Raw genomic sequence first — 25,719 nt, 5'->3', positions numbered from 1 at the left:
GTTACCCTCCATTATTTTGAGACATCTTTGAAGATGTTCAAGGCTAGTACAAGAGGAAGCTATTTGTGTCCCTTACAGATTCTGGCTTGGGGGTTTTAGAAGTATGCCGTTGCAAAATTTGGACTCTCCTCTTTCTATTTTTGCCTGATTAGACTTGGCAAAAGCCTTCAGAGCAGCGTTATAAAAGTTTGTTGTTTGAGTTCATGTAACACACATTACCTCTTCTTCTGAATCTCTTAATGCTGCCTAATACCATTAAGTATCCATGTTCCAGTCCAGTTTCTCAAACTTGGGGTCTACAGACTCCCTCAGGTTAGATAAAGTGGTTTTCCTCTAAAAGGGGTCTATTGGTGCATTACTGGAGTTTGAGAAATAATGTCTAAGCAACAATAGTTAACACTCTGGAATTTGAATCTTATTCTTGCCTTTTGGATTCTTGTCATTAATGTTAACTCTTCTCAGAAACTTTAGGAAATAGACCATCAGGGTGCATTTTTTGGTTGTGGTGCTCTGGATTTTTACCTCCTTTCACTTAGTTTCTCTAAGACCCTGAACTAAGGTTTTGTACTAGTAAACCTCACAGAAGTGACTGCCAGGGTTCTTTTTTGGCTCTTGTTTGCTTCTTCATGTAATTGAGTAGTCTGTGTTCCTAGTGTTCTGTAGGAAGTTAAAGGAGTGAAGTGAAAACTTTATATGCTTTGTTCCTTCCTGGGTGGGTGGGTGGGTGGGTGGGTGTGTGTGTGTGTGTGTGTGTGTGTGTGTAGCTTTGCGTTTGTGCCTTTACAGTGGGGGAAGAGGGTGTGGTAGAGAATGGACTTTTCTTCTTGGGATCTCCTGCTCTCAAGCCAAGATGGGACATCAATTTCTTCCTGGTGGTGAGACCAATGCTGGCACTGGGCGTGGAAACCCAGGTTTTCTAGAGAGGCAGAAACCTCAGGTCTTCATGTTAGTATGGTCTCTATCAGCATCACCTGGGAACTTGTTAGAAATACAGATTCTCTGACATCACCACTGACCTACTGAAGTGGGAACTCTGGGTGAGGCCAGCAGCTGTGCTCTAGCAAGTTCTTCAGGGAATTCTGATGGATGCAAAAGTTTGAGAGCCACTGCTTTAAGGAAAGGGTTATTTTAATTTTCCAAGAAGGCTTTTTGTTTCTCCGCTGACTGGAGCTTCAGGTTATCACTTTCTGGAACTAAAAATATGATATAATCAATAGCAGCAATGCTAATTGCCAGCCATTTTTATATGGTTATGATGGTTGAGAGCATGGACTTTTTGGAATTCTTCACTACTCTGTGACCTTGGCCAAGTTAGTTACTGTCCTGGCTTTTTGTTTTTTTGAACTGGTTTACAGAGATAACGTGGTAGAAACTATTACTATCCCCGTTTTACAGCTGAAACAGAGACACAGCAATGGTCCCAGAGCTTGCTTAGAGCCCCTCCTAAATGGAGTGGGGGGTTTAAATTTGAGTTGTCTGATTAAAGACCCCTGGATCTTACCCATGGTGTGTTCCTCCCTCTTGTGCGCATCTCCATCATTCAGTCTTAGCTGGTGCCAGCGTGTATTCACCTGTAACCACAACTGTGAGCTAGAGGATGGCCTAATGAGTTGGAATTAGAGCATCCCCATTGCTGGGGTGTTGCAGCACGAGCAAGACTTTGACACTCCAGGGTGGAGCTCAGTGTTTCTTAAATCCATAGCCTGGTTTCTTAAACTCCCTTTTCAGAATAGGGCTCTAAAAGATAAAAGCTATCTGTGGCTCTCACTGGAAGCGCTGTGGAAATCTGGGTAGAGATGGGATGAGTTAGTTGCTTGTGTCTGCTACCATTGAGTGGGTGGGGCTGTCCTCAGTGTGCAGATGGGTGGGTTCCATGAAGAATTTTCCTGTGTCCCCTGCACTTTCAGATGTGTCACTGAACTTCAACTGTTTTTTCCTGTCTCAGGTGGGAATCTGTTTTATATATGAGCTCAGCGTATTTTTTGTATGATTTTAATGAACATTTAATATACACTGAGTTTCTGAGGAGTATAACTGTTGTGTCTTAATATGCTGGGAGACTATTTTGTTAGTTTGAAACTGTACCAAGAGTGTTTCACTGTTTCAAAAAATTCATGTTATGCCCTTCCTGCTCATTTTAAATGGCAGTACAGCACAACTGTCTGTATCAGTTTGCATTTTGTATTTACTATGTTATGCTGATGCTAGGCATAGGAACAAACATTTAACAATTTGTCTTCTAGGACTCGCTTCTTCAAAGTTTAATTTGTCCATGAATCATGTGGGAATTTGTTAAGATGCTGACTGTGACTCGGTGGGAGAGGCTGAGATTCTGTATTGCTTTTCATTTATTTATTTATTTATTTTTGAGATGGAGTCTCACACTGTTGCTTGGGCTGGAGTGCAGTGGTGTGATCTTGGCTCACTGCAACCTCTGCCTCCTGAGTTCTAGTGATTCTCCTGCTTCTGGGATTACAGGCGCCCACTACTATGCTCAGCTAATTTTTTGTATTTTTAGTAGAGACAGGGTTTCACCATGTTGACCACATTGGTCTCAAACTCCTGACCTCGTGATTCGCCTGCCTCGGCCTCCCAAAGTGCTGGGATTACAGGCACGAGCCACCATGCCTGGCCACGATTCTGCATTTCTAATAGGCTCCCAGGTAATGCCAGTGCTCCTGGGCCGTTGACCACACTTTGCAGTTGTGAGAGTCCAGTGTAGTGTGCCCGAGTGTTTCCTGTTGAAGTGCCTATTTAAATCATAAGTTACTTCCTTTTTAACAATTTTAGAATGAGAGCATTATATTGATTTTAAAAAATATTGGTATAGGTAAGTTATCTATGAACTTCATTGCACACTAGGGAAATCGATGTTATAAAATCTTTGTTTTCAGGATGGTGTGTGAGGCTTGCTGGGGTGATTGCCCCTACTCTGGGTGACAAAGCGATGCTGGTTAGAAACACAAATGAAATTACAGCTCCAAATTCATGAGGTAGTGACTCAGAGTATGCTCATGTTAATTGTTCAGAATAGGATGTCATTCATTCATTTAGTCTTTGAACAAATATTTATTGAACACCTGCGATGTGTGCTATTTGCTAGGCACTGCATCTGTGGGCTCTGTACTTGGCCTGTGTTTGTGATCAAAATTACGATCCCCAGTTTTGTGTACCTTACCTTCTCCTCGAGGAGACCAATAATATACATTGTAAGTAAATGACAGTGTGTTTTAGGTGATAAATGGTATGGATTGTCGAAGGATTAGGAATGCTGGGAGGTAAAGGGAATGGGTGGGCAGTTCCGATTTTAAATAGAGTCATCACATTTCTCATTGAGAATGTGAAATTTGAGCAAAGACTTAAGATGGTCAGGTCGTTGACCATGTGGACACCAGGAAAAAGAACAGCCCAGGCAGAGGGAATGGACAGTACAGAGTCCCTGATTAGAGAATGTTGGGCTGGTATGTTTGAGGAATTGCAAGGAGACTGGACCGTGTTGGTGAGGGGGAGTATGGTTAGGGATGAGGCCAGAAAGGTAATGGTGTTAAGATCACACAGGGACTTTTAAGACATCATAGGGCCTTTGCTTGTAAAATAGAGCATTATTGCAGGTTTTGAGCAGGAGTGACATGATCTCACTTGAGTTTTAAAAAGCTTCCTATGGCTGCTGTGGTCAAAGGGTTCTTCAGGGGGCAAGGGGAGAAGCTAGACCAGTTAGGAGCCATTTTATTGCCTAAGCATGAGATGATACAGTGCTGGTGGTGAGAAGTGATCAAATTCTACATGTGTTTTTGTGAAATTTAGAATGCAGTTTAAAATTCTCAGAACTCAAGGCTCCCAATAATATCTGTGTGGCTCCTAGTTTGAGGAAAATCTGAAATAGATGACAGATATGTATATCTAGTTCCATGTTCTTTTTCTTCTGGGGATTCTGAGTTTGTGCACACATCAGGAGTGGGCACATCTTCATGCCGGTGATAAGCAGTTGCATACAATGAGCAGCTATCTGATCTGGTGTTAGTTTAAACTAAAAAGTGAAGCAACACTGAATAGAGCTATGTGGTTCTGAAAACCTCACACATTCTTCTTGATTAGGCCAGAATGTATTTTTAGTAAAAACATATGCTGTTACTCAATGTTTCTTGTAATACTCTGATAGTAAATCAAAGATAAATATTCAGTTTTCTCATCCTACTTTCTCCTTGAGCTCACTGCTAGTACTCCTACTTTCTTAGTCTCAGAGACTACTGAAATTTCGGTAGCACAATGGCTTTGAGTTGACTGAAACCTTTCTGACTTAAAGTATGCATTATGTAGTTTTGCTCTAGATTTTCACATAAGTTATTTGAAAATGTGGGAGCAGTTTGGAGATACCTTCTGATATGTACATGTAACTCATCTTCTGTGTGGATCACGATTTCAGTGACCTTCTGTGCTTAGAGGACACTTGATTACCATTAAGTGAAATTTCCTATACAGGGGTCTTTTGAAAACTCGCCAAAACAGTGGCTCGCCAAGGCATTAGTAAGAGCACACATAATTAAGTAAAGTTACATGGCATGTCTCCAGGAGACCTCTGTTCCTAGCCAACGTGACCTTTTTAGATTTTGGTCAGGTGCTTAAATGTCATAAACTATTTTGTTCTAAGCTTCTTGATTAATCTTAGCAATGATTTTGATCAGTTGCTGTTTTTCATTTTACACATGCAGCAATTACTTAAAGTAATAAGTATATTTTATTCTTACGCCATGGCTACTATTATTCCAACTGTTACTAGAATTATTTCTTGGCTTGGAGTGAGGGAAGCAGGAGGTAGTTTCATTTATTCAAACCTCTCCCTCTTATTTTTTCAAGTCTGTATTTTAGAAACTCGAATTTAGTTCCATAACTCTGATAATCTGGATAGGGCAAGGAGGTCTTTTTGTTTTTTTTAAAGGCTTGGGTTATTTTTGATGTGTTGTGACCTTGGAAAAGTGTTCCTATGTGTATCCAGTAGGAGGTCTTTTTAAGGAGAGTAGGAATTGTAGCCACGTATTTTTAGACCACATTTTCATGTGGCATTTGTTCTTTGGTGGCATGGTGTCATGGAAATTTCTCTTCCTAGTCTAGGATTTAGAAGATAGTATTTCTGTGCTGGCTTTGTCCAGTTGCTGCACTAGCTTAGTGAGGCACACTTTTCTCATCTGTACAACGGACATGTCTACTCTCTCCCTTGGAATTGGAGTTAGTTGGTAAAGATCAAGTGAGCCAAAATATGTGAGAAAACATTGCAGCTCTAAACTTCCCTTCAGTTGTAGGTTGTGATGTTGTGTGGCTGTAATCATAAGGCATGTGCCTAGGAACCCTTCATTTGTCTTTAATTCACTATAAGTCTTGGGTAAGCTAGTGACCCAGCTTTCTTAAACATAAATTAGGCGTGTGCATAGAGGCTGGTCAGGAATGGAGAGTCAAACTATGGACTCTGGAAACAATGCTTTTTTTTTTTTGAGAGGGAGTCTTGCTCTGTCAAATGCAGTGGTGTGATCTCGGCTCACTTCAACCTCTGCCTCCTGGGTTCTAGCGATTCTCCTGCCTCAACCTTCAGTAGCTGGGATTACAGGCACCTGCCATGACGCCTGGCTAATTTTTGTGTTTTTGGTAGAGATGGGATCTCATCATGGCTGGCCAGGCTGGTCTTGAACTCCTAACCTCAGAGGATCCACTTGCCTCGACCTCCCAAAGTTCTGGGATTACAGGTGCGAGCCACCGCGCCCAGCCTGGAAACAATTCTTAAAAAAAATTCTATCATTTTATATTTCTTTGGCTTTTTGCTCATTGTTTAATCGTTTTGTAACTTATAAGTTAAAAAAAATTATAAACTTACAGTAAAGTTTGAAGAATAGTATAATGGGCCAGGCATGGTGGCTCACACCTGTAATCCAATCACTTTGGGAGGCTGAGGCCAGAGGATCACTTGAGGTCAAGAGTTCAAGACCAGCCTGGCCAACATGGTGAATCCCGTTTCTACTAAAAATATAAAAATTAGCTGGGTGTCGTGGTGGGCACCTGTAATTCTGGCTACTTAGGAGGCTGGGGCAGGAGAATTGCCTGAACCCAGGAGGTAGAGGTTGCAGTTAGCCGAGATTGCACCACTGCATTACAGCCTGGGCAACAGAGACTCCATCTCCAAAAAAAAAAAAAAAAAAAAAAAAAAAAAAAAAAAAAAAAATTGTATAATGAACACCCATATGCTGTATACCTAGAGTCAATAGTTAACATTTGCCACATTTGCTTTATCTCTCTACACATTCACATATTGGTGTTTAAACTTCAATCTCTGCCTCCTTTGATTGTTGTCCTTTCAAGAATTCTCCTCTACAGGGCATAACAAATTTAGCTATTACTTAGGATGCAATATGTTGGATTATGTTGAAGCTTTTACATCCTTCTGCTTAATCAGTACCTTCTCTTGAACAGGATGAACTTACTGCTGTGAATGTAAAGCAAGGCTTCAATAATCAGCCAGCCTTCACTGGAGATGAACATGGCTCAGCCAGAAATATTGTAATTAATCCATCAAAGGTAATGTTAATTGTTTCCTCAAACTTGTGAAAAAGTGTGTATATGTGACACCCTTGATAATCAGTGTTGATAAATTAATGTTATTTAAGCCACAATCCATACTCAGAATTCCCCCAGATACCCTGTATGCTCTCCTTCCCCAGGATCCAATCAGGGATCATACATTACATTTAGCTGTCACATCTTTTAATTTAGTACAGTACAGCTCTTTACCTCTCTTCCTCCTTTTCTCTCCTGCCTTTTTAAAAAGGCTTTCATGACTGCTATACTAGAAGAGCCCAGGTCAGTTGTCTGACATACTAGTGCTATATTCTAGATTTTTCTGATTGTTTTCTCATGACAGGATTCAGGTTAGATTTTTTTGTAAGAAGACAACATTGCATCATATCAGGAGACATGCAATGCGAGTTTGCCTTATTATTGGTTATAGTTTGATTGCTTGGTCCAGGTGGTGTCAACCATCTTCCTGCATTGGAAAGGTAGTCATCTCTACCTCTTAGTAAGGTCTACAAGGTGAGAGCATATAAATATCCTATTCTTCAATAAAAATTCACCCTGTTATTTCAGCATCAGTTGATGACTCCTGCTGAATGATTTATTTTGCTAGTGAGTACAAAATGCAGGTTTTCTAATTATCATTCCTTACTCATGTTTCACTTGGCATTGTTTTATAAAAAGAAGTGGTTCCTTTTAAACTCAAGTTTTTAGTATCACTTTGGATTTTTTTCTTTTAATTTAATGTATTATAATCCATACCTTCATTTTTCTTTTTGATGCTCAAATTGTCTCATGTTCGGCCAGTAGGGGCCCCTCTAACCTGGCTCCTGGTTAAATGTCCTTGTCGTCCTATGAGCACTTCCTTACTTTTGGCACCAAAACACATTCCAAATTTGTTCTTTCCCAAACCAGATCTGGATGCTAGACATGCTCAGTGCTACTGGAGTGTCATTCTTTCTAGGCTTTCTCAGTGGATAGAGATGGGAAACATAGATACATATTTTTTCTACCTACCTATCATTACCATTTTAACCCAGTGCTGCAGGGTATTTCCCCTACCTTTTCATATTCCATGTTTAGGTTTCCTTTCTCCCAAACTGAGAACCCTGGCTCTTATTGATATCAATATATTTATTCTATCTTGCAACACATATAGAAAAGTTCCAGAATAAAGTATTTCGTTGCCACTCCAACAGCAAAACTACTGAATAAATGTACAGTTTTTCTACAATACTTTTTGCTCTTAGACTAACTTTCATTAAAAGCATATAGTCAGAATGTTGTGCTCAAAACTTTTTTAAATGTCTTTTTCTGTGTGTTTATCTTATCAATTAGGAATATAAATAGAATTGTTTATATTTCTATTTGTATTCTTTTACTGTTTGATTTTTTTCATATATTTTGAGTTGGATATTAAAATAGAAATTAAAAACATCATACATACAAATGAAAAGAAATCAGATATGCAGGTGAATTTCTATTTCCTTTTCCTCCTCCAGAGAAACATGTTAATGGTTTGTGTATCACTCTAGATCTGTTTTTATGTGCATACATGTATAAACAAATATATGAGATTATTTAAGCAGTGTGAAAGAAAATAGAAACATTTTCTGCAGATAGTCCCATTGACCAAACACAATGTTTTTAGTTTGTCTTTTTCCAATCTTGGTACAATTTTTTTACCAACTGCAATTATGTATATGTAATTTGTGTTCCTTTTTAAAAATTATGATAAAACATCCTGGTCAACACGGTGAAACCCCGTCTCTACTAAAACTACAAAAAATTAGCTGGGCATGGTGGCGCGTGCCTGTAATCCCAGCTACCCAGGAGGCTGAGGCAGGAGAATTGCCTGAACCCAGGAGGCGGAGGTTGCAGTGAGCCGAGATCGCGACATTGCACTCCAGCCTGGGTAACAAGAACGAAACTCCGTCTCAAAAAAAAAAAATTGAAACATTATTTTGTATGCACTTTTCCTTATGGCTGAAGTAGTCATATGAATAATAATTTATGGCTAGATAACATTAACATTCCATGATGTATGTTACGTAATTGACTGAAACCTCTATATACAGCAATTAGTTTGTTGCCAGTTTCTCATGGTTATTTATAAAAAAAACTGTGGTCATACTTGAAAATATAGCTTTTGTTCTTTAGGATAAATTCCCTGAATTGTATTAATACTTGGTTAAAGGGTATATTAATCTATGAGGACTGCTATAACAAAATACTTCAGACTGGGTGCCTTTAACAATAGAAATTTATTTTCTCACCGTCTGAAGGCTGGAAGTCCAACATAAAACACCAGACCTGTCAGCAAAATTAGCCGGGTGTGTTAGTGGACACTTGTAATCCCAGCTACTCTGGGAGGCTGAGGCAGAAGAATTGCTTGAACCCAGGAGGCAGAGGTTGTGGTGAGCTGAGATCATGGCAATGCATTCCAGCCTGGGCAACAGAGCAAGACTCTAAGAAAAACAAACAAACAAACAAACAAAAAACAACAACAAAAATAAAAACCTTATCTTTTATACCTTGTTTGAGGGAGTACACAGTTGTATAAACCTGTTGGAGGGCAATTTGGCACCAGACTTGCTGTCTCCAGTTGTCTCTCTTCTTGGCTTGCAGATGGCCACCTTCTCACTGTGTCTTCCCATGGTGTTTTCTCCTTGTGCGTTCCTCCTTGGTATCTCTTCTTCTTATAAAGTCCTACTGGATTAGGCCCCAGTCCTGTCACCTTATTTAACCTTACTTACTTCCTTAAGGCCCTATCTCCAAATATAGTCACATTGGGGGTTAAGGCTTGCAGATGAATTTTGAGGATGTACAATTTAGTCCATAACAGAGAGTATGAATGCTTTATGTCTCTTGTTGTAAACTGCTAAGTTGTTCAGTTGTATAAAGTTTTATGTCAATTTAAATAACTGAGTGAATAAAAATAACATCTATTAGACTTTTTCTACCACTCTTTCTGTGAGATTCACTCAAGGACCCAAGACTTCTGAGGGGAATTTAATTTTATAAATATGAAATACATGAATTATAATGTAACTTCTAAATTTTTTCCCCATATTTTTATCAAATGAATTATTTTTAAAAATAACTTTGGACAGATGGAAACAAATGTTAAACAAATCTTATCTCTGGTCAGGCGCTGTGGCTCACACCTGTAATCCCAGCACTTCGGGAGGCCCGAGGGAGGGGGGCAGATCACCTGAGGTCAGGAATTCAAGAGCAGCCTGGCCAACATGGTGAAACCCCATCTTTAGCTTTTTTAAAAAAAAAGAAAAGAAAGAAATTAGCCGGGTGTGGTGGTGGGCACCTGTAATTCCAGCTACTCTGGGAGGCTGAGGCAGAAGAATTGCTTGAACCCAGAAGGCAGAGGTTGCAGTGAGCTAAGATCATGCCAATGCATTCCAGCCTGGGCAACAGAGCAAGACTCTGTCTCGAACAAAATAAAACCCTAAAAACAAAAACCTTATCTTTCGTACCTTGTTTTTGGGAGTACACAATTGTATAAACCTCTTGGAGGGCAATTTGGCAATGCTTATTAAAACTGCAGAATTATACAATCTGAATTCTGGAAGTTATCCTAAAGCTGTAGCTAAGTTTGAAATAACAAATGTGAAAGGCTGTTCATTTTAGTATGATTTGTAACAGCAAAATTTTGGAACAAATGCTATGAATGTCCATTAATGGTAGCTCGATTAAATAAAATATATATCCACACAGTACATAGTTATGCCTCTATAAAAATGAAGCAGTTTTCGGTATACAGATAAGGAAGGGTCTCAGATATTTACCAGGTGTGCATAATGAACTATACATACAAGGAAGAAAAAAATAATAGATGTGTGTTTACTCACCTGTATTCACATAAAGAAACACTGGAAGGACACATAAAAAATGAATCAAAGGTGATTGGGGAAGGATGGAGTAGGAGGGGAAGAAGGCAAACGGGTGGGAGAGGCTTCTAGTTGTTCTGCCTCCTGCTCCAGCTCGGGTTGGGTCTCGCCATAGATCTGAACTTATGCAGAAAGAGCTGGAAGTACTCTGGGATTGTCTGTGGCCCAAGGACCTGGGAAGGTGGTTGGAAATAGCTAACCAATTCACTTCAGGTGGGGAGTACTCGGCCAGACATGTGACCCAGGCGGCCATTTTCTTACACCCTGCTGTCGCCATCTTCCAGGCAGACAAAGACACCATCCCCCACCCCTGTCTGATTCGGGCATGGTGAGTGCATGGGAGTACGCATATTTAACCCCAGACAGATGCCCGCAGACAAAACTTTGGCTTGTGAGAAGGGTATATGGCCGCACCAGTCGACCCGCTGCTTCTTCCCTGTCACTTTGCCGCTGTCTTTCCTCTACCTTCTCCGCTGTTGCCTACCCTCGTGGCAGCCAGGACGTGGGGTCAGAGCGGTAGCGAGGAAGGGATGGAAGCCCGCCCCCAGTGGAGATCGCACAGTGGGCGGAGTCGGGCGCCGCAGGCCTAGGATCCGGAAGTCTGAGCCTAGCTGCGGGAGAGCATTTAATTGCTCGCCCAAGAGTTCTGTCCGTGTTGGTGTCTCTTCTCACATCCCCGCCGGAGATATAGGCAGAGAGCAAGCAGATTTGAACCTATCTGCTTTCAAGCTGGTCATCTTGATGAAACTTAGACACAAAAGTAAAAAGCCAGGTGAGGGTTCCAAGGGCCACAAGAAGCCTGAAAAGCAAAATGGGAAGAAAGCAACCTCCAAAGTGCCCAGTACACTTCATTTGGTTCACTCCAATGATCATGCCAATCGAGAGGCTGAATTAAAGAAGAGGGTTCTCTGTATGTCAGATCTAACAGTGGGAACCACAGTCAAAAAAAAAAAAAAAAAAAAAAAAAAAAAAAAGAAAAAGGAGATGCAGCAAGTTGCCTGGGAGCAAGAAGGACAAAAACGCAGGACCATCAAGAGCTACTGTGAGGATGTCCTGAGACGCCAGGAGGAGTTTGTAAGGAGGAAGTTTTGCAGGAATTAAATACATACGAGGCCAGGAGGAAGGCTTATTACAAGGAGGTCCGTAAGGTGGTGGAATACTCGGATGTGATTCTGGAAGTCCTGGATGCCAGAGACCCATTAGGCTGCCGCTGCTTCCAAATAGAGGAGGCTGTCTTGCGAGCACAAGGCAATAAGAAGCTGGTCCTGGTCTTGAACAAGATAGACCTGGTCCCCAAGGAGGTTGTGGAGAAATGGCTGGATTACCTTCAGAATGAGTTGCTAACCGTGGCTTTCAAGGCCAGTACCCAGCATCAGGTCAAAAACCTGAACTGTTGCAGTGTACCAGTAGATCAGGCCTCTGAGTCACTGCTGAAAAGCAAAGCCTGCTTTGGAGCTGAAAACCTCATGAGGGTTCTGGGGAACTATTGCCGCCTTGGTGAAGTGTGCACGCACATTGGTGTGGCGTTGTGGGTCTTTCCAATGTTGGGAAGAGCAGCCTAATCGATAACCTGAAGCACAGCCATGCATGCAGCATGGGAGCCGTTTCTGGGATTACCAAATTCATGTAGGAGGTCCACCTGGACAAGTTAATCTGTCTGATGGATGCTCCAGGCATTGTCCCAGGGCCCAACTCAGGTGGGACCATCCTGGGTAACTGCGTTCACGTGCAGAAGCTGGTAGACCCTGTGACCCCCGTGGAAACCATTCTGCAGCGCTGCAACCTGGAGGAGATTTTCAACAGCTACGGTGTCTCTGGGTTCCAGACCACTGAGCACTTTCGCACGGTAGTGGCCCACCATTTGGGGAAGGAGAAGGGAGGCTTATACAGTCAGGAACAGGCGGCCAAAGCTGTTCTAGCTGACTGGGTCAGTGGGAATATCAGCTTCTATATACCACCACCACCTACTCACAGTCTGCCCGCCCATCTCAGTGCTGAGATCATTAAGGAAGTGTCTGAGGTCTTTGACATCGAGGATACTGAGTAGGCCAATGAAGACACCATGGAATGCTTAGCCACTGGAGAATCTGATGAGCTGTTGGGTGGTATGGACCCGCTTGAAATGGAGATCGAGTTGCTCCATTTTTCGATGATGAAAATAGCAGATGCCATTGAAAGTAAAACCACCATGTGTAAGATTGGAGATCTCACTGGGTATTGCACCAATCTGAACCATCATCAGATGGGGTGGGCTAAATGTAATGGGAACCACTACCCTAAGAACAACAATATGGTGGATGTCTGCTCAGTGGACTGCTGCCCAGTGCTGCAGAGGATCATGGAGATGAATCTCCTGCAACAGGGTCAGGCCCTGGCATCTTCCCTGAAGAATAAGATGATGCAGAAATGTGCAGACAAAATTGCCAGCAAGCTGTCTGATTCCATGATGTCCACTTTCGACCTCTCTGGCAGTGCTTGTGATGGTGTTGGTGATTAATCTACTGATCTCACTTCCCTTCGGCTCCAAGCACCAGTTCCAGTGGTATGGCAGGGGGGTTACCAATGAAATAGTTTGATTCTCCCTGAAGGACCTACATATTAAAAGAACGCTTCCGCCACTATGTGTCCTCTCCCTCTCCTCTGGTAAAGAGTCCCGGCTAGGCACGGTGGCTCACACCTGTAATCCCAGTACTTTGGGAGGCTGAAGCAGGTGGATCACCTGAGGTCAGGTCGAGACCAGCCTGGCCAACATGGTAAAACTCCGTCTCTACAAAAAAAAAAAAAAAAAAAAAAAGGAGTAGTGGGGGGCATCTGTAATCCTAGCTACTTGGGAGGCTGAGGCAGGAGAATTGCTTGAACCCGGGAGGTGGAGGTTGCAGTGAGCCAAGGTGGTGCCATTGTACTCCAGCCTGGGCAACAAGAATGAAAGTCCCTCTCAAAAAAAAAAAAGAAAAAAGTCCCAAGGGGCTGCAGCTGCCAAATCCAATACCCTCTATTTAACCCCTCCTCTGTTTTACAAGAGAAATAAAAGAAATCTCAGCAGAGAAAAAAAAAAAAATCAATGTTTACTTGGAGGTAGGCATTAGGACTTGGGAATGAGGCTCTTTTCTTTTTGTTGAATTTTGGGATTGATTTCTGAATAATATAAATATATTGCTATTACAATAAAATTAACTGTTACAATCATGTTTTGACCTTTTTTTGGAGCCCTAATGTGTATTTTCCAGTCTTTTGCTCTCTTGGGAATTTTCACTTTGTTTACAATATGCATTTGTTTACAAAGGCTTGTTAGCAGGATTTAATACATGCAGTCACTGTGTTCCATTGCTATCATTAAGTATATAGGAGAATATAATTATAAAATTGATTGCTCAGACTACTTTTTCATTTTTATACCTTTGTTTATTAAATACTTATATGTAATTGCAAATAAGAGACCTTTTAAATGTAAAGCAATCTACAGCTGTAGGTGTTTTGTGCTCTTAGTGCAAAGATCAAATATCAATTGAGAAATTTAAAATTAAACAGTTGGCTGCTACTGGCTGCTTGTTTCCAAACAGCTGGTTTTGCTACATTTTTACCCTTAATTTGTTCACCGTTTGGACGTCCTTCAAATGTTTGCTTTAAAAAAAATCACAAAAACTGTAATGAAGTTGTTTGTATAAAAAAAAGAAAAACTTCTTTTCTACTTATTTTAATTTTTATTATTACATTTACACACTAAAAACAGACTTCTTATTATTACATCATTCACAAAGATCAAAGAATGTCAGGCTTTTCACCCTCTAGATGAACTTGGCTAATGACTTACAACTGTGTTTCAACCTATAGATTATTTCTTGACTCATTAAGGCAGTGATTCATATTTTGCTTCAACAGGGTAAGTATTTTATTTTAGTCATGGTTGCCACTGTTTGCTAACTTTATTGGGGGTATTTATCAGAAATTAAGTGCATCATCTTATTAAAGAACTCCCAGAGTCTGAAATGTGGTGCTTTGATAGGATTCTTGAAAAAATTTCAACAAATTTTTTATAGATTCACTGAATTTTTTGTTTATTTTTTTGAGTTGGAGTCTTGCTCTGTCACCCAGGCTGTAGTGCAGTGGTGTGGTCTTGGCTCACTGCAACCTCTGCCTCCCGGGTTCAAGCAATTTTCATACCCTTAGCCTCCCAAGTAGCTGGGATTATAGGCATGTGCTACCATGCTGGGCTAATTTTGTTTTTTTTCTTGTTGTTGTTGCTTTTTTGTTTGTTTGTTTGTTTTTAGTAGAGGCAGGATTTTGCCATGTTGGCCAGGCTGGTCTCAAACTCTTGACCTCAGGTGATATGCCTGCCTTGGCTTCCCAGAGTGCTGTGATTACAGGGATCAGGCATGAGCCACCACACCTAGTGAGATTCACTAAATTTTTGGAGATTAATTTGTTTTCTGCCTTCTTGTCACTTATAACCTGTTCCTTTCTTTTTTCCTTGTCCATCTTTTAATTTGGTTAATATGAAAATGGTACAGTAATTCATAGTAGCTTTCTTTGCCACTCTCATTCAGAGCAGGTAATACTAGTTTCTCTTGAAATACTTGTAGTTGTGAAATTGGCAGCCCAATCAAAAATGCTGAATACCAAATTTAATTGAATCTTTTGTAATTTGCCATTTAAATAAACTTCTGTAGACTCTTTGTTTAAAAGCATTGAGTATAAATACCGAGTTTCCTTTCCAAAAATATGTGCTATTAAGATGAAACAAGAAAAAGAATGATTACTGAGTGATTACTAGGCTTTCTTCTCTCAGGGAAAACATTCTCTCCTGACGGGTGTGTAGCATTAGAAAGGAGAAAGTGCAGCTGAAGGATTAGCAGAACCTGTTCTACTGATATTTATTCAGGATGTAATTAATTTCATCTTAGAGATTTCCAAAGGCTCTCCTTGCCCCCCCTCTGCTGAACTACCTGTGAATAGTGGTATAAAAGTGCTGTGTGTCATAGTTAGTGTAACAAAATCACGTCTCTTGGCTTCAAGGACCTAAATTCCCATTTTATTTTCGATGGGCTGTATGAAGATTTTCAGTTGAAACAATAAAGATAAAATACTAATGTACAGTACTGATCTACTTGCATATTGTCTTAACTTTCTCTTTTCTTTTCTCTTCTTTCCACAGATTGGAGCTTATTTTAGCAGTATATTAGCTGAGAAACTGAAGCTTAACACTTTCCAGGACACGGGAAGGAAGAAACCACAAGTTAATGCTAAAGACAATTATTGGCTGGTTACTCCTCGATCCCAGAGTGTAATTCATAGTTGGTTTTCTGAGTTAGCAGGAAATAAACCACTTTCTGTTTTGGCAAAAAAGGTATCAAATATTTCTTACATTGTTTTAGTTATGGTCTTATAATCAGCTGTTTGTGATAATATATATATATTATATTCAAGTATATATTTCTTCTTCCCAATTATTTCTGAGACTGCAAGCCTAATGGCAGGTTTGCAGTACCAGGTGGATGCTACGCCATGCTATTTTCCTCTTTATTTTTATTGCATGTGTTGCCTAGGACATCTATAAACCCCTAAACATTCCACATACCAAGCTGTTTTATGTGGATTTTAGGTACACAAGATTTTAAAATCAAGAACAGGCAATAAGACCTCATTAAAAAAAAATTACATTTCCAGTTTTCTTAGGCCAAGATGTCCAAGATTTGTTAAAGAGATTCTTGCTTTGAGGTTATTTTCTTGTCTTTAAAAGCACCCATCCAAATGCTTCAAGCTGTCTCCTTCCTACCAAGAGAGAGAAAGATTGTGATTCTGTGTGCTTATTCTTTGAAAAATTTTTAGAACAAAATGGGCAGGTTTATTCATAGCTTCTAGCTTTTTTTATAGGGGAGGGGATGTGGGAGGTTCTTTTAAAATCTTTGCCTTTGGTCATTTTCCTCCAGTGGGAAATAATACACAGATTCAACAGTCTTGTGGCCGAAACAATGTATCTCTTGAAATTTATGAAACTTTGCTCATAGTCTTGATCTCTCATTTCTTGCACAACTTTGAAATAATCCCAGGGGTCTTTTCTTATCTCTCTTAAGGACCTTTACTGTTAGGAGTGCCTGTCTTCTGTTTCTAGTATTAAGTTTTCACTACCAGCTTGGTATAGGCCCAGTTTATTGGGGAGCTCTTTCGTATTTTTGCCTGTTTTCTAAAGCGACTCTTTGAAAATAGTGTCTGTAGCTTCCATTGGCTTTATTTTCCCTTAATGTCATAATGCTGTATTGCTTTGCATAGATTTCAGTGGTGAAAGGCAACTGAAATCTTGGAAGAGTGTAACAGTCAGCATAACCACCTCTTACCATTCAGTTAGTGCCACTGTCTCAACCCAGGCTGAACCATGTATGATTCCTTTTCCAGTGGTGAACATTTACTTTGTGGTCCCACTGTGGGCTATGTATCTGAAGGCCAAATAAGTCATAGGACATACTTCAATATGTGATGGCTTTTGACTAACAGTTCATAGTTTCCCTGTTGCCAGCCTGACATCTTTCCATTTAGGTTTCCTTTTTTCATAAGTTTTTAGAGTGCATATTTTGGATTTGCTACCCTTGAGGAGTTGATACCCTTGCCCTAAGGGAGTAGTGGTTTCTCATCTTGCAGAAAGAAGATGAATCATGGTGCAGTATATTAGCCTTTGTTCTTCTTTCTTTATTAGGAGCTGCCTCTGGCCAAGTCAGGTGTTCATCAGGTAAGCCCTGATGTTAATTCTTTGCAAACATGAAGATGTTTTCTTTATCAAATGATTAAATATACCTGAAGTAGTCATTTCTTGGGCATTTCAAGAATCCTTCCCCTTCCCTCTTCAGCATACTATCTTTTTGAGATGGTGAAATCGCTTTTAGAATTGGGTAAGCAATGCATTCTCTGCATGTTCTTCATATTAGAGAGTTCAAGTACTTCTTTCATTTTTGGTATTCATCTGTGCGATGGCTTTAGGCAGAAAATCTGGGTTTACCTGCTAAGATCCTGAGTCATGTTTGAAATCTTATCTTGAGTTCATAATGGTTTCCTGTATGGATCATGTTTCAAGACCTGGTTTTCTGTTACTGTAAAGCTTCACAGCACACCAAGGCTTTATCCACAGAGAGGCTTGTAAAGGACCTTTAAACTCAATCACAATTGTAGATTTATTTGAAAAAGGAGACTTCTGGCATCTAGGGATATTCTTCTAGGTCTTGAGCAGTTCAGTTCATTAACTCTCACCTGTTCCTTTCAGGTGACTTTGATTACTATGGTCTATGGAATTTTCTTTTGCCTTTACCCTTGCTTAGCAAACAGAGGATGCAGTGATGATGTCCATTGAAGGAGAATGGTGATAGGACACGCTTCTGTGGATTGAAAGCCAGCACATGCTAGGTGTCTTAATTTTCTTTCCGGACTTAGATGCACCTGTAGCTTGATTTAGAGCCAGACAGCTGCCCTTTGATTTCCAAGTTTTAGCTATCATTTAAAATTAGATGGATTATTTACTGAAAAACATGTAATGCAAGAAGGTGAGGAAGTCAATACTTTAGTCAGTATAAACATATTTTTCTTTCTGAGTTGGTCCAACTGTAGTTTTGACAAAATTATTAATATGTGTCTGGTCGATATGCTTTCTTAATTGAGTAACTTCCTTTACATATGTTCTTCTGAATTCCAAAGCCTTGATTTGCGTAAACCAGTTCTCATAGGCTTCTGCCAATATGGACAGTGAGCTAGAGGTTTGCATTGTGCTGCTAACATAAGACCTGTGCTGAGTTTGGTTTGCTGTCTCATCTAAACATTTCGCAAGTTCACATGTTTTATTTTTTTCCCCTGCCAATTGTAGTTCAAAGGAAATCCTTTAGGCATCTATGAAAGATTCTACTAGTAGTGACTCTTTTGGAGATGCTAACTTGTACTTGCTTATGTTTCAGGCCTTGACCTATATAACCTTTTGGCATGTCTGCATGAGAGACAACCTCACCTTGACAATGAAAATTAACTCACTGACACCACACTAGTGAAAAGCAGCAGCTTAGGTCTTGAACTGAATATTGAACTCTGTGCTTTTCTTGTTCCTGACTTAAATGATAGCCAGTAAACTGAGAGCCTTGTGCTCCGTGAGAGATGTGCCTTGTAAGCCTAATTTTCAGAAAGTGTTCCTGTCAAATTGTATCTATTTTTTTTGTCTATAAGAGATACAATTTAGTATCTTGTCTGCAGAGAGGAAGCCTTCTAGCTTTGGCCTATGTGACTTTTATCTCCCTTTTAGTTGTATTGGGTACAGTGCAATTGCCTCTGTCATGGAGTCTGTGTTCTGAAGTCAGCACCCAAGGCAGGAACTGTATGTGATCTAAAGTCTTTTCAGTTGCCCATGAAATATGTATATGGATACACTGCCCTTTTTTTTTTTTTTTTTTTTTTTTGAGACCTGTTCTCTCTGTATTGCCCAGAGTGGAGTGCAGCGGTGTGATCTTGGCTCACTGCAACCTCCACCTCCCAGGCTCAAGTGATTCTCCCTCCTCAGTCAGCACATCTTGATGATTTTTATGTTTTTAGTAGATATAAGGTTTTGCCGTGCTTCCCAGTCTGGTCTCAAACTCCTAGGCTCAAACGATCCACCTGACTCTGTCCCCCAAAGTGCTGGTATATGAGCCACCGTTCAGGACCCAAATATACTGCATCTTAATGTGCAACCCAGGCAGCATTTCTTTCAGGATTGAAAAGCTTCATGTTTCTTTGGCAAGAACAAGTGAAATAGCTTGCTTTTAAGGGCCACACACTAAAAGAATTATCTCTTAAAAAGAATTATTCTAGGATCGCACTTTTTTTGTTTCTTTTTTTGAGATGGAGTCTTTACTCTGTCGCCCAGGCTAGAGTACAGTGGAGCTATCACGGCTCACTGCAACCTCCGCCTCCCAGGTTCAAGCAATTCTCCTGCCTCAGCCTCCTGAGTAGCTGGGATTACAGGCACGTGCCACCATGCCCAGTTTATTATTGTATTTTTAGTGGAGATGCGGTTTCACTGTGTTGGTCAGGTTGGTCTCGAACTGCTGACCTCGTGATCCACCCACCCTGTCTTCCCCAAGTGCTGGGATTACAGGCATGAGCCATTGCACCCAGCCATTAGGATCGCACTTTGTATTAAGTGTATGAATAGTCAACTTTGTGACATATCAGTACTAGATATCTACTGTATGATGAGGATTTGGTTAAGAGAAAAATGCCATGCTGTCTGAATCAGTTAGCTGGTTTGAAACCTTAATTTTCAACAAAATCAAGTAAGAGAGAGCAGGGCTCTTGGCATTTATAGTAGCAGTGTTCAGGATCCTCTAAGAAACGATCACATTCATGGCCTGAAAGCACTTTGGTTGGCATGGAGAAATCCTTGGAACTGACAACAAATAATCATTATAATTTTGATTCATGTAATTGTTTTGCTTTATCCTTATAACTACACTGTGAGGTGGACAGGGTTGATGTTATTAACACAGTTTGTAAATAAGGATCCCGGGAATTTTGACCTTAGCCAAACAGGCTTCATTCAGGAGTGGAGTACAGATGGGGTCATGGCTGGCATGGGGCAAATCCTCGCCCCTCAGTCTTATTGCTCTCGTCCTGCTGCGTCATGGCTAATATAGTCTTTGTTCACTGTTTTTCTTCCTTTATATTCATAAACTTGAATAGATGATATAGATGAATGGGCTATTCTTAGGATATTTATGAGGGATACTAGAAGAATGAATTAACTCTTTCAAACCATTCATTGGTACATTGGAATACTAATTTGCTAAATAGTACCTTTGTGGTCTGGAAGACATAATTAACTGCCTCAAGTGCCTAATTTCAACCAGTAAATTAATTACCTAGCTATTTCTGGCTCAGTGTTTATTAGGCAGATTCGCTGATCCGTCATTGTAGCCTCTCTTTTAAATTTTGGACTAACGTCACTTTTAGAAGCTTTCTGGAAATTGTTACTCTTATGAAATGTCAATCAGAAAGCTTTGTACAAAAAGAAAAGGTCCTGGATAAAATACAGAGTAGGGACAATTTTCACTTGGTCTGTCCCTTCCAATTTGAGATAAATTCTTTGGAGGACTGTCATGAAATTATTTTTCCTTGCTCTGTTAATAAGATGAGTAGCTCTCAGCATCTGGGAATTTGAAAATAATTTATTTTTAAAATAAGAAAGCTCAACTAATAAAACTTTTATATTGTAGTAAACCTAGTTTTGATTGTGTTTTCTTAATGAAAATTGGCTTAAAATATTTCTCAGAAAAACAAAACTGCATGCACTATTTGAAAATCCATCAAGGATGTCTTTCTTAGAACCAGCAGGTAACTTACAGCCTCTTTCTTTTGCTTCCCCTTTAGGTTTATCTAGTGATGAACACAGTATGTGATTATTATAAATACACTATGTTATTTCTTTTTAGGTTCCTATTCTTAGTAAAAAAGAGGATGTGTTTGCATATTTAGCTAAATATTCTGTGCCAATGGTTCGAGCAACGTGGCTGATCAAGATGACTTGTGCCTATTATTCTGCTATCTCTGAAGCTAAAATTAAGAAACGCCAGTCTACTGATCCGAATTTGGGTAAGTGAGAGAGTACAATACACCTTACATTTCATTATTGATTTTGCAAGTAATTGTTGCCTGCACCCTCTGGATGCCGCCCAGCATGGTGAGTGTTAAGAAGGTCTGCGGTGAGACTGAGTTACTTGGGCATGGGTAGGGAAGCTATTTCTTGTTCACTCAGTTTCAGAATTCCCATTCCGTTAGCAAGGGCTCTTGATCTTATCGCCAAAGTATATCCTGAATCTGAATATTTTTTACCACCACGGCTATTGAAATGCTGGTTCAAGCCACTGACATCTCTTGACTGGATAGAGTTGCAGCCTTTTAGCAGCTTTCTCTGCTGTTACTTTTGCTCCTTGTGTTCTATTCTCTGCATAACTACCATACTAATCTCCAAGCCTAAATAATATCGTGTTTCTGTTTATAAATTTACAGTAATTACTTATTGCAGATCCAGAGTCTTTACTGTGGCCAGTGAGGTCATCTCTGATCTGCCCCCACTTCCTGTGATGTTCCAGCTACATTGCCTTCCTCCTGTCCCCCTAATATGCTGAGCTGAGCTCTTTCACTTTTCAGGGCTTCTGTGTTTCTTGCTTGTTGTACTTGGTTGGTCTTCTCTAGAATATTTGCATGCTTCTGTCTCTTCACTGAAGCTTTGGCTTAAATGTCATTTCTGCAGAAGGCTTTCTCTGGTCACTTACCTAAATTGCATTCTCTCTCTTTCTCTCCTCTCCCTCTACTTCTGGTTATGTCCTTACGTGTTATTATTTTATTGAATGTACATCTCAATATCTGAAATTATGTTTAAAATATTTCTATATGTGACTACATGCCCCAACTCACATGCACTGAAATATAAGGCCCGTAAGGGCAGGAATGTCAGTCTTATTCTCACCAAGTCTCCAGTGTCTAGAATTATGCTGGCCATGGTCATTGTTTTGAGTCAGAGCCCTCCCTTTGTTGGTTTCTAGACCATGACTTCTTGAGATGGTGCTAAAACATGCTTTGTAGGAGATAGACTAAACCAGAAATGTACGTAAAGAATTATATATAAATGTGACCATTTAGAGATTAGGTTTATAAATATTCTTCATGAAATGAAAACAGCTTATGGTTTTATAAAGGAGAGTCCAATCACAAATCTCTGAGGAGGAGGGACATAGTACAGACGTCTTCAGATGCCACGTGGTGCCCTCAATAAATGAGTTGGGGTATAAAGTGGTGGGGAGTGGTAGGGTCGCCCTCATGGTGAGTGGAGCTTACTCAAAAGCATGAACACTTAAAATTAAAAACAAAAACATGGCCTGAATTCTGTGGCTGCCATCTTTGAGTTTGGCATCATCTTACCTGTGGTAAAACAAACAAGCAAAACAGAACTGTGTTTTAAAAAAGAAATGCCTAGGGAAAAGTCCTGGAAGGTAGTAATCTACAAGTTAACAGTGATTGCTTCTGAGTGTTATTTTCACAGTTGTCTTCTGTTATCTTTATGTTTTTCTGAGTTTATTTTCCCCATCAGCATTTTATTTTATTTGAGGGAATACAGAAGTACCCCTTTTTATTACTGAAATAATACATTTTCATTACAAAATTTTCAAATGGTGCTGAAGTAGATACAACATGGTGTTCAAGTTTCTCTTCTCCCTCCTCCTCTGTGTTATCCTTTTTGAAATTTCATTCATTCAGCCTTTACACACACACACACACACATCATGTATCTACATTTGTGTGTTTTTTTTTTTTTGTGTGTGTGTGTTTGTGTGTATCCCTACTGGATTAACTTATTTATTATTTTTAGAGGTGGGCATCTCTGTCACCCATGCTAGAGTGCAGTGGCGTGATCATAACTCGCTGCTTCCTCAAACTTCTGGGCTCAAGTGATCCTCTTGCCTCAGACTCTCAAGTAGCTGGGACTATAGGAATGTGTCACCATGCCTGGCTCATTCTTGAATATTTTGTAGAGATAGGATCTCACTGTGTTGCCCAGGCTTGTCTTGAATTCCTGGGCTCAAGCAATCCTCTCACCTGCACCACCTAGAGTGCTGGGATTACAGGGTGAGCCACTGTGCCCAGCCAGTCTCCATTGGACTGGACCTGGATTTCCAGTTGCTTACTAGCTGCCTTCACTTTGGTGACATCTGGGTGTCTGAATTGGCATCTAGAACATAATGTATATCAAATTGAGGTCTTGATTTCTTGATCCCTTAACTTTTTCCTTCCTGACACTTATTAGTAAATGTTACATGTAGTTATTGGGTGGATAAGGGTAAGAGCCAAATTGTCAATCCTGGTATTTATCTTTCTCTCAAAACCCTATATTCATTCCATCAATAATCCTGTCAGCCTTACTTTCGGAATAAAACTACAGTCTGAAAACTTGGTCCTTTGTGTCTACTGCTGCTACTCTGGCCAAACCACCACCCCCTTTCCCTGTCTATTGCAAGGATTTTAGCCAGTCTTCTTTTTTTTTTTTCCTCTAATGTCAGCTTTCCACTTTGTAGGCAGAAGGACACTGTTAGGGCAGAAATTATGCCACCCTTATGCTCAGAATTCTCGCATGGCCCCTTGTTCCACTCAGATTGTGTAACTCGGCGACACCAGCAGCCTGCCTGTGTATTCTGACCTCAGGGCCTTGCTGCCCAGTGGGCGCGGCTCTTCCTCCACCTGTGGGTGTACATGGGTCTGCTGTCTTGCTTGACTGTGGTATCTGCTCAGATGCGCTTCCTAAGAAAAGCCAAAATATCTCCCTGTTACTGTTTTCTTATTCTGCTTTATTTTTCCTCATTGTTCTTAACACCACCTGATGTTACATTTTATATGAATTTTTGATCATCTGTCTCCATCCACTCCCAAGTACAACACAGGTGCCATGAAGAACTTTGGTAGATTTGTTCAGTGCTAAGTCTCTGAAGACAGTACTTGGCATACAGAAGGTGGTCAGTAATTTTTAAAATAAGTAAATGAATAATTAGGCCTGAAACATTTATGTTTTTTTTGTGTGTGATGTTATTACCTATTTCCACATCTGTGTATGTATGTATTTACATGGTGACTCGTGTCTATAATCTTAGCACTTTGGGAGGCCAGGGCAGGAAGTTGGCTTGAGCCCAGGAGTTTAAGACCAGTCTAGGCAACATAGTGAGACTTTGTCTCTACAAGCCTTCCCACCAAAAAAATTAGTAACGTGTGGTGGTGCACACTTGTATTCCCAGCTACTCAGGAGGCTGAGGTGAGAGGATAGCTTGAGCCCAGGAAGTTGATGCTGCAGCGAGCTGGGATTGAGCAACTGCACTTCAACCTGGGCAACAGAGTAAGACCCTGTCCCTCAAACAAACAAAAAACAGTTTGATAGCCCTTGATAATTTGTAAAGGTTATATCATTTCTGGGAAATCCCAGATATGAATGTATCACCAGGACCACATGATTTCCCCTACTAGATGGATGGAAGTACAGCTGAAGTTCCTGCTTAAGAACAGTATGGACTTATTGGATTCATTAGTTTTACCATTAATTTCCTTATCACTATGACTGGTTGGACTTTTGGAGGGTTATTTTTCTCCCCACCAAAAAGTTAAAACTTTTATTACTTGCTTACCCATAATGGGTGATTACTAGGTTTTACACACTAGCTGTGTTTTCTGTTCCTCTGTAAGCCAAATAACACACGATTCTGTTTTTGGATCCAGTTAATGTACAGTATATTGCAGTTAATGGGTTTTTGTGATTATTAATGTATATTTAAAATTCTGAATATTAAAACCATGAAGATTAAGTGCTTATAATAATATTTCTCATGTCAGAATATCCAGGCTTTGACCTAAGACATGCCAAAGGCTAAAAAGAAAAATATTTGAAAAATGTATAAATTTTAGGATTTCACCCCTATGTTCCTGGGTCTAGAATCTCAGAAGGATTTGCTTTCAACTTTACTTTTATCAGTGCTGCCACTAAGAGACTAGGTGATCTAATGCAAAGTCCTTAACCTCTACAGACATCAGTCTTTTCAGTGTTGATTCAATCCAGGGTCTGTGTTGCCTTTGTCATGTCTTTTTAGTTGTCTTTAATGTGGAACAGTTCTTTAGCCATTCTTTTTTTTTGACCTTGATATTTTTAAAGGAGACAGACCAGTTATTTTGTAGACTGTCCATTGATTTTCCTTTCTCCAGTTTCTCATTATTAGATTTTGGTTACACATCTTTGCTTGAAGTATCCTGGAGGTGATGCTGTGAATGTGTTAGTGTATCATATCCCAATACTGGTGGTGATAACTTTGATCATTTGCGTAAGGTGGTGTCTACCAGATTTTTCTCCTGCAAAGTTACTATTCTACCCTTTGTAATTAGTAATTTACCTTTGTAAATATACAGTTCTTCTCTCTCTATTCTTACATGTATTTTAATTGAAAATGGCAGGAGTCTATTTATACTATATGAAAAGAGCATGTTTTTCAAATATCTAATCTTGTATTACTATCACTTTGTTACACCTGATACCTCTGACATTCTCCTTTGTCTTTAGCAGCTTTTTCAACTTCTTAAAGCAAATTATACAGTATATTTGAAAGCATTTGGCTGTGTAGACATAGCCATAATGTAGCAAGTTTCACACTCCTAGCAGGGATACAGCCAAGTGAGTACACACATATATATGTGTTGAATTGGATTAAATCGCATATACTTCAGAAGA

General features: G+C 40.0%; 1 protein-coding gene and 1 pseudogene across 7 annotated transcripts in view; both read left to right on the top strand.

The window, feature by feature from the left end:
* Positions 1–25,719, top strand: part of MED12L (mediator complex subunit 12L) — a 363,897-nt gene that overhangs the window by 26,473 nt on the left and 311,705 nt on the right. For all 7 annotated transcript variants that reach the window (XM_032263096.1, XM_032263069.1, XM_032263086.1 and 4 more), the window contains exons 3-5: positions 6,457–6,561; positions 15,613–15,804; positions 20,894–21,053. In XM_032263096.1, coding sequence (XP_032118987.1) covers positions 6,457–6,561; positions 15,613–15,804; positions 20,894–21,053 — 457 coding nt within the window. The remainder of the gene's footprint in view (positions 1–6,456; positions 6,562–15,612; positions 15,805–20,893; positions 21,054–25,719) is intronic.
* Positions 10,782–13,097, top strand: LOC116539897 (annotated as a pseudogene).

Source organism: Sapajus apella, unplaced genomic scaffold (assembly GCF_009761245.1).
Source record: "Sapajus apella isolate SASKATOON/1434 unplaced genomic scaffold, GSC_monkey_1.0 scaffold4, whole genome shotgun sequence".
Taxonomy (NCBI): domain Eukaryota; kingdom Metazoa; phylum Chordata; class Mammalia; order Primates; family Cebidae; genus Sapajus; species Sapajus apella.
Note: the sequence above shows the minus strand (reverse complement) of the source record. Positions and strands in the feature narration are given on the sequence as shown.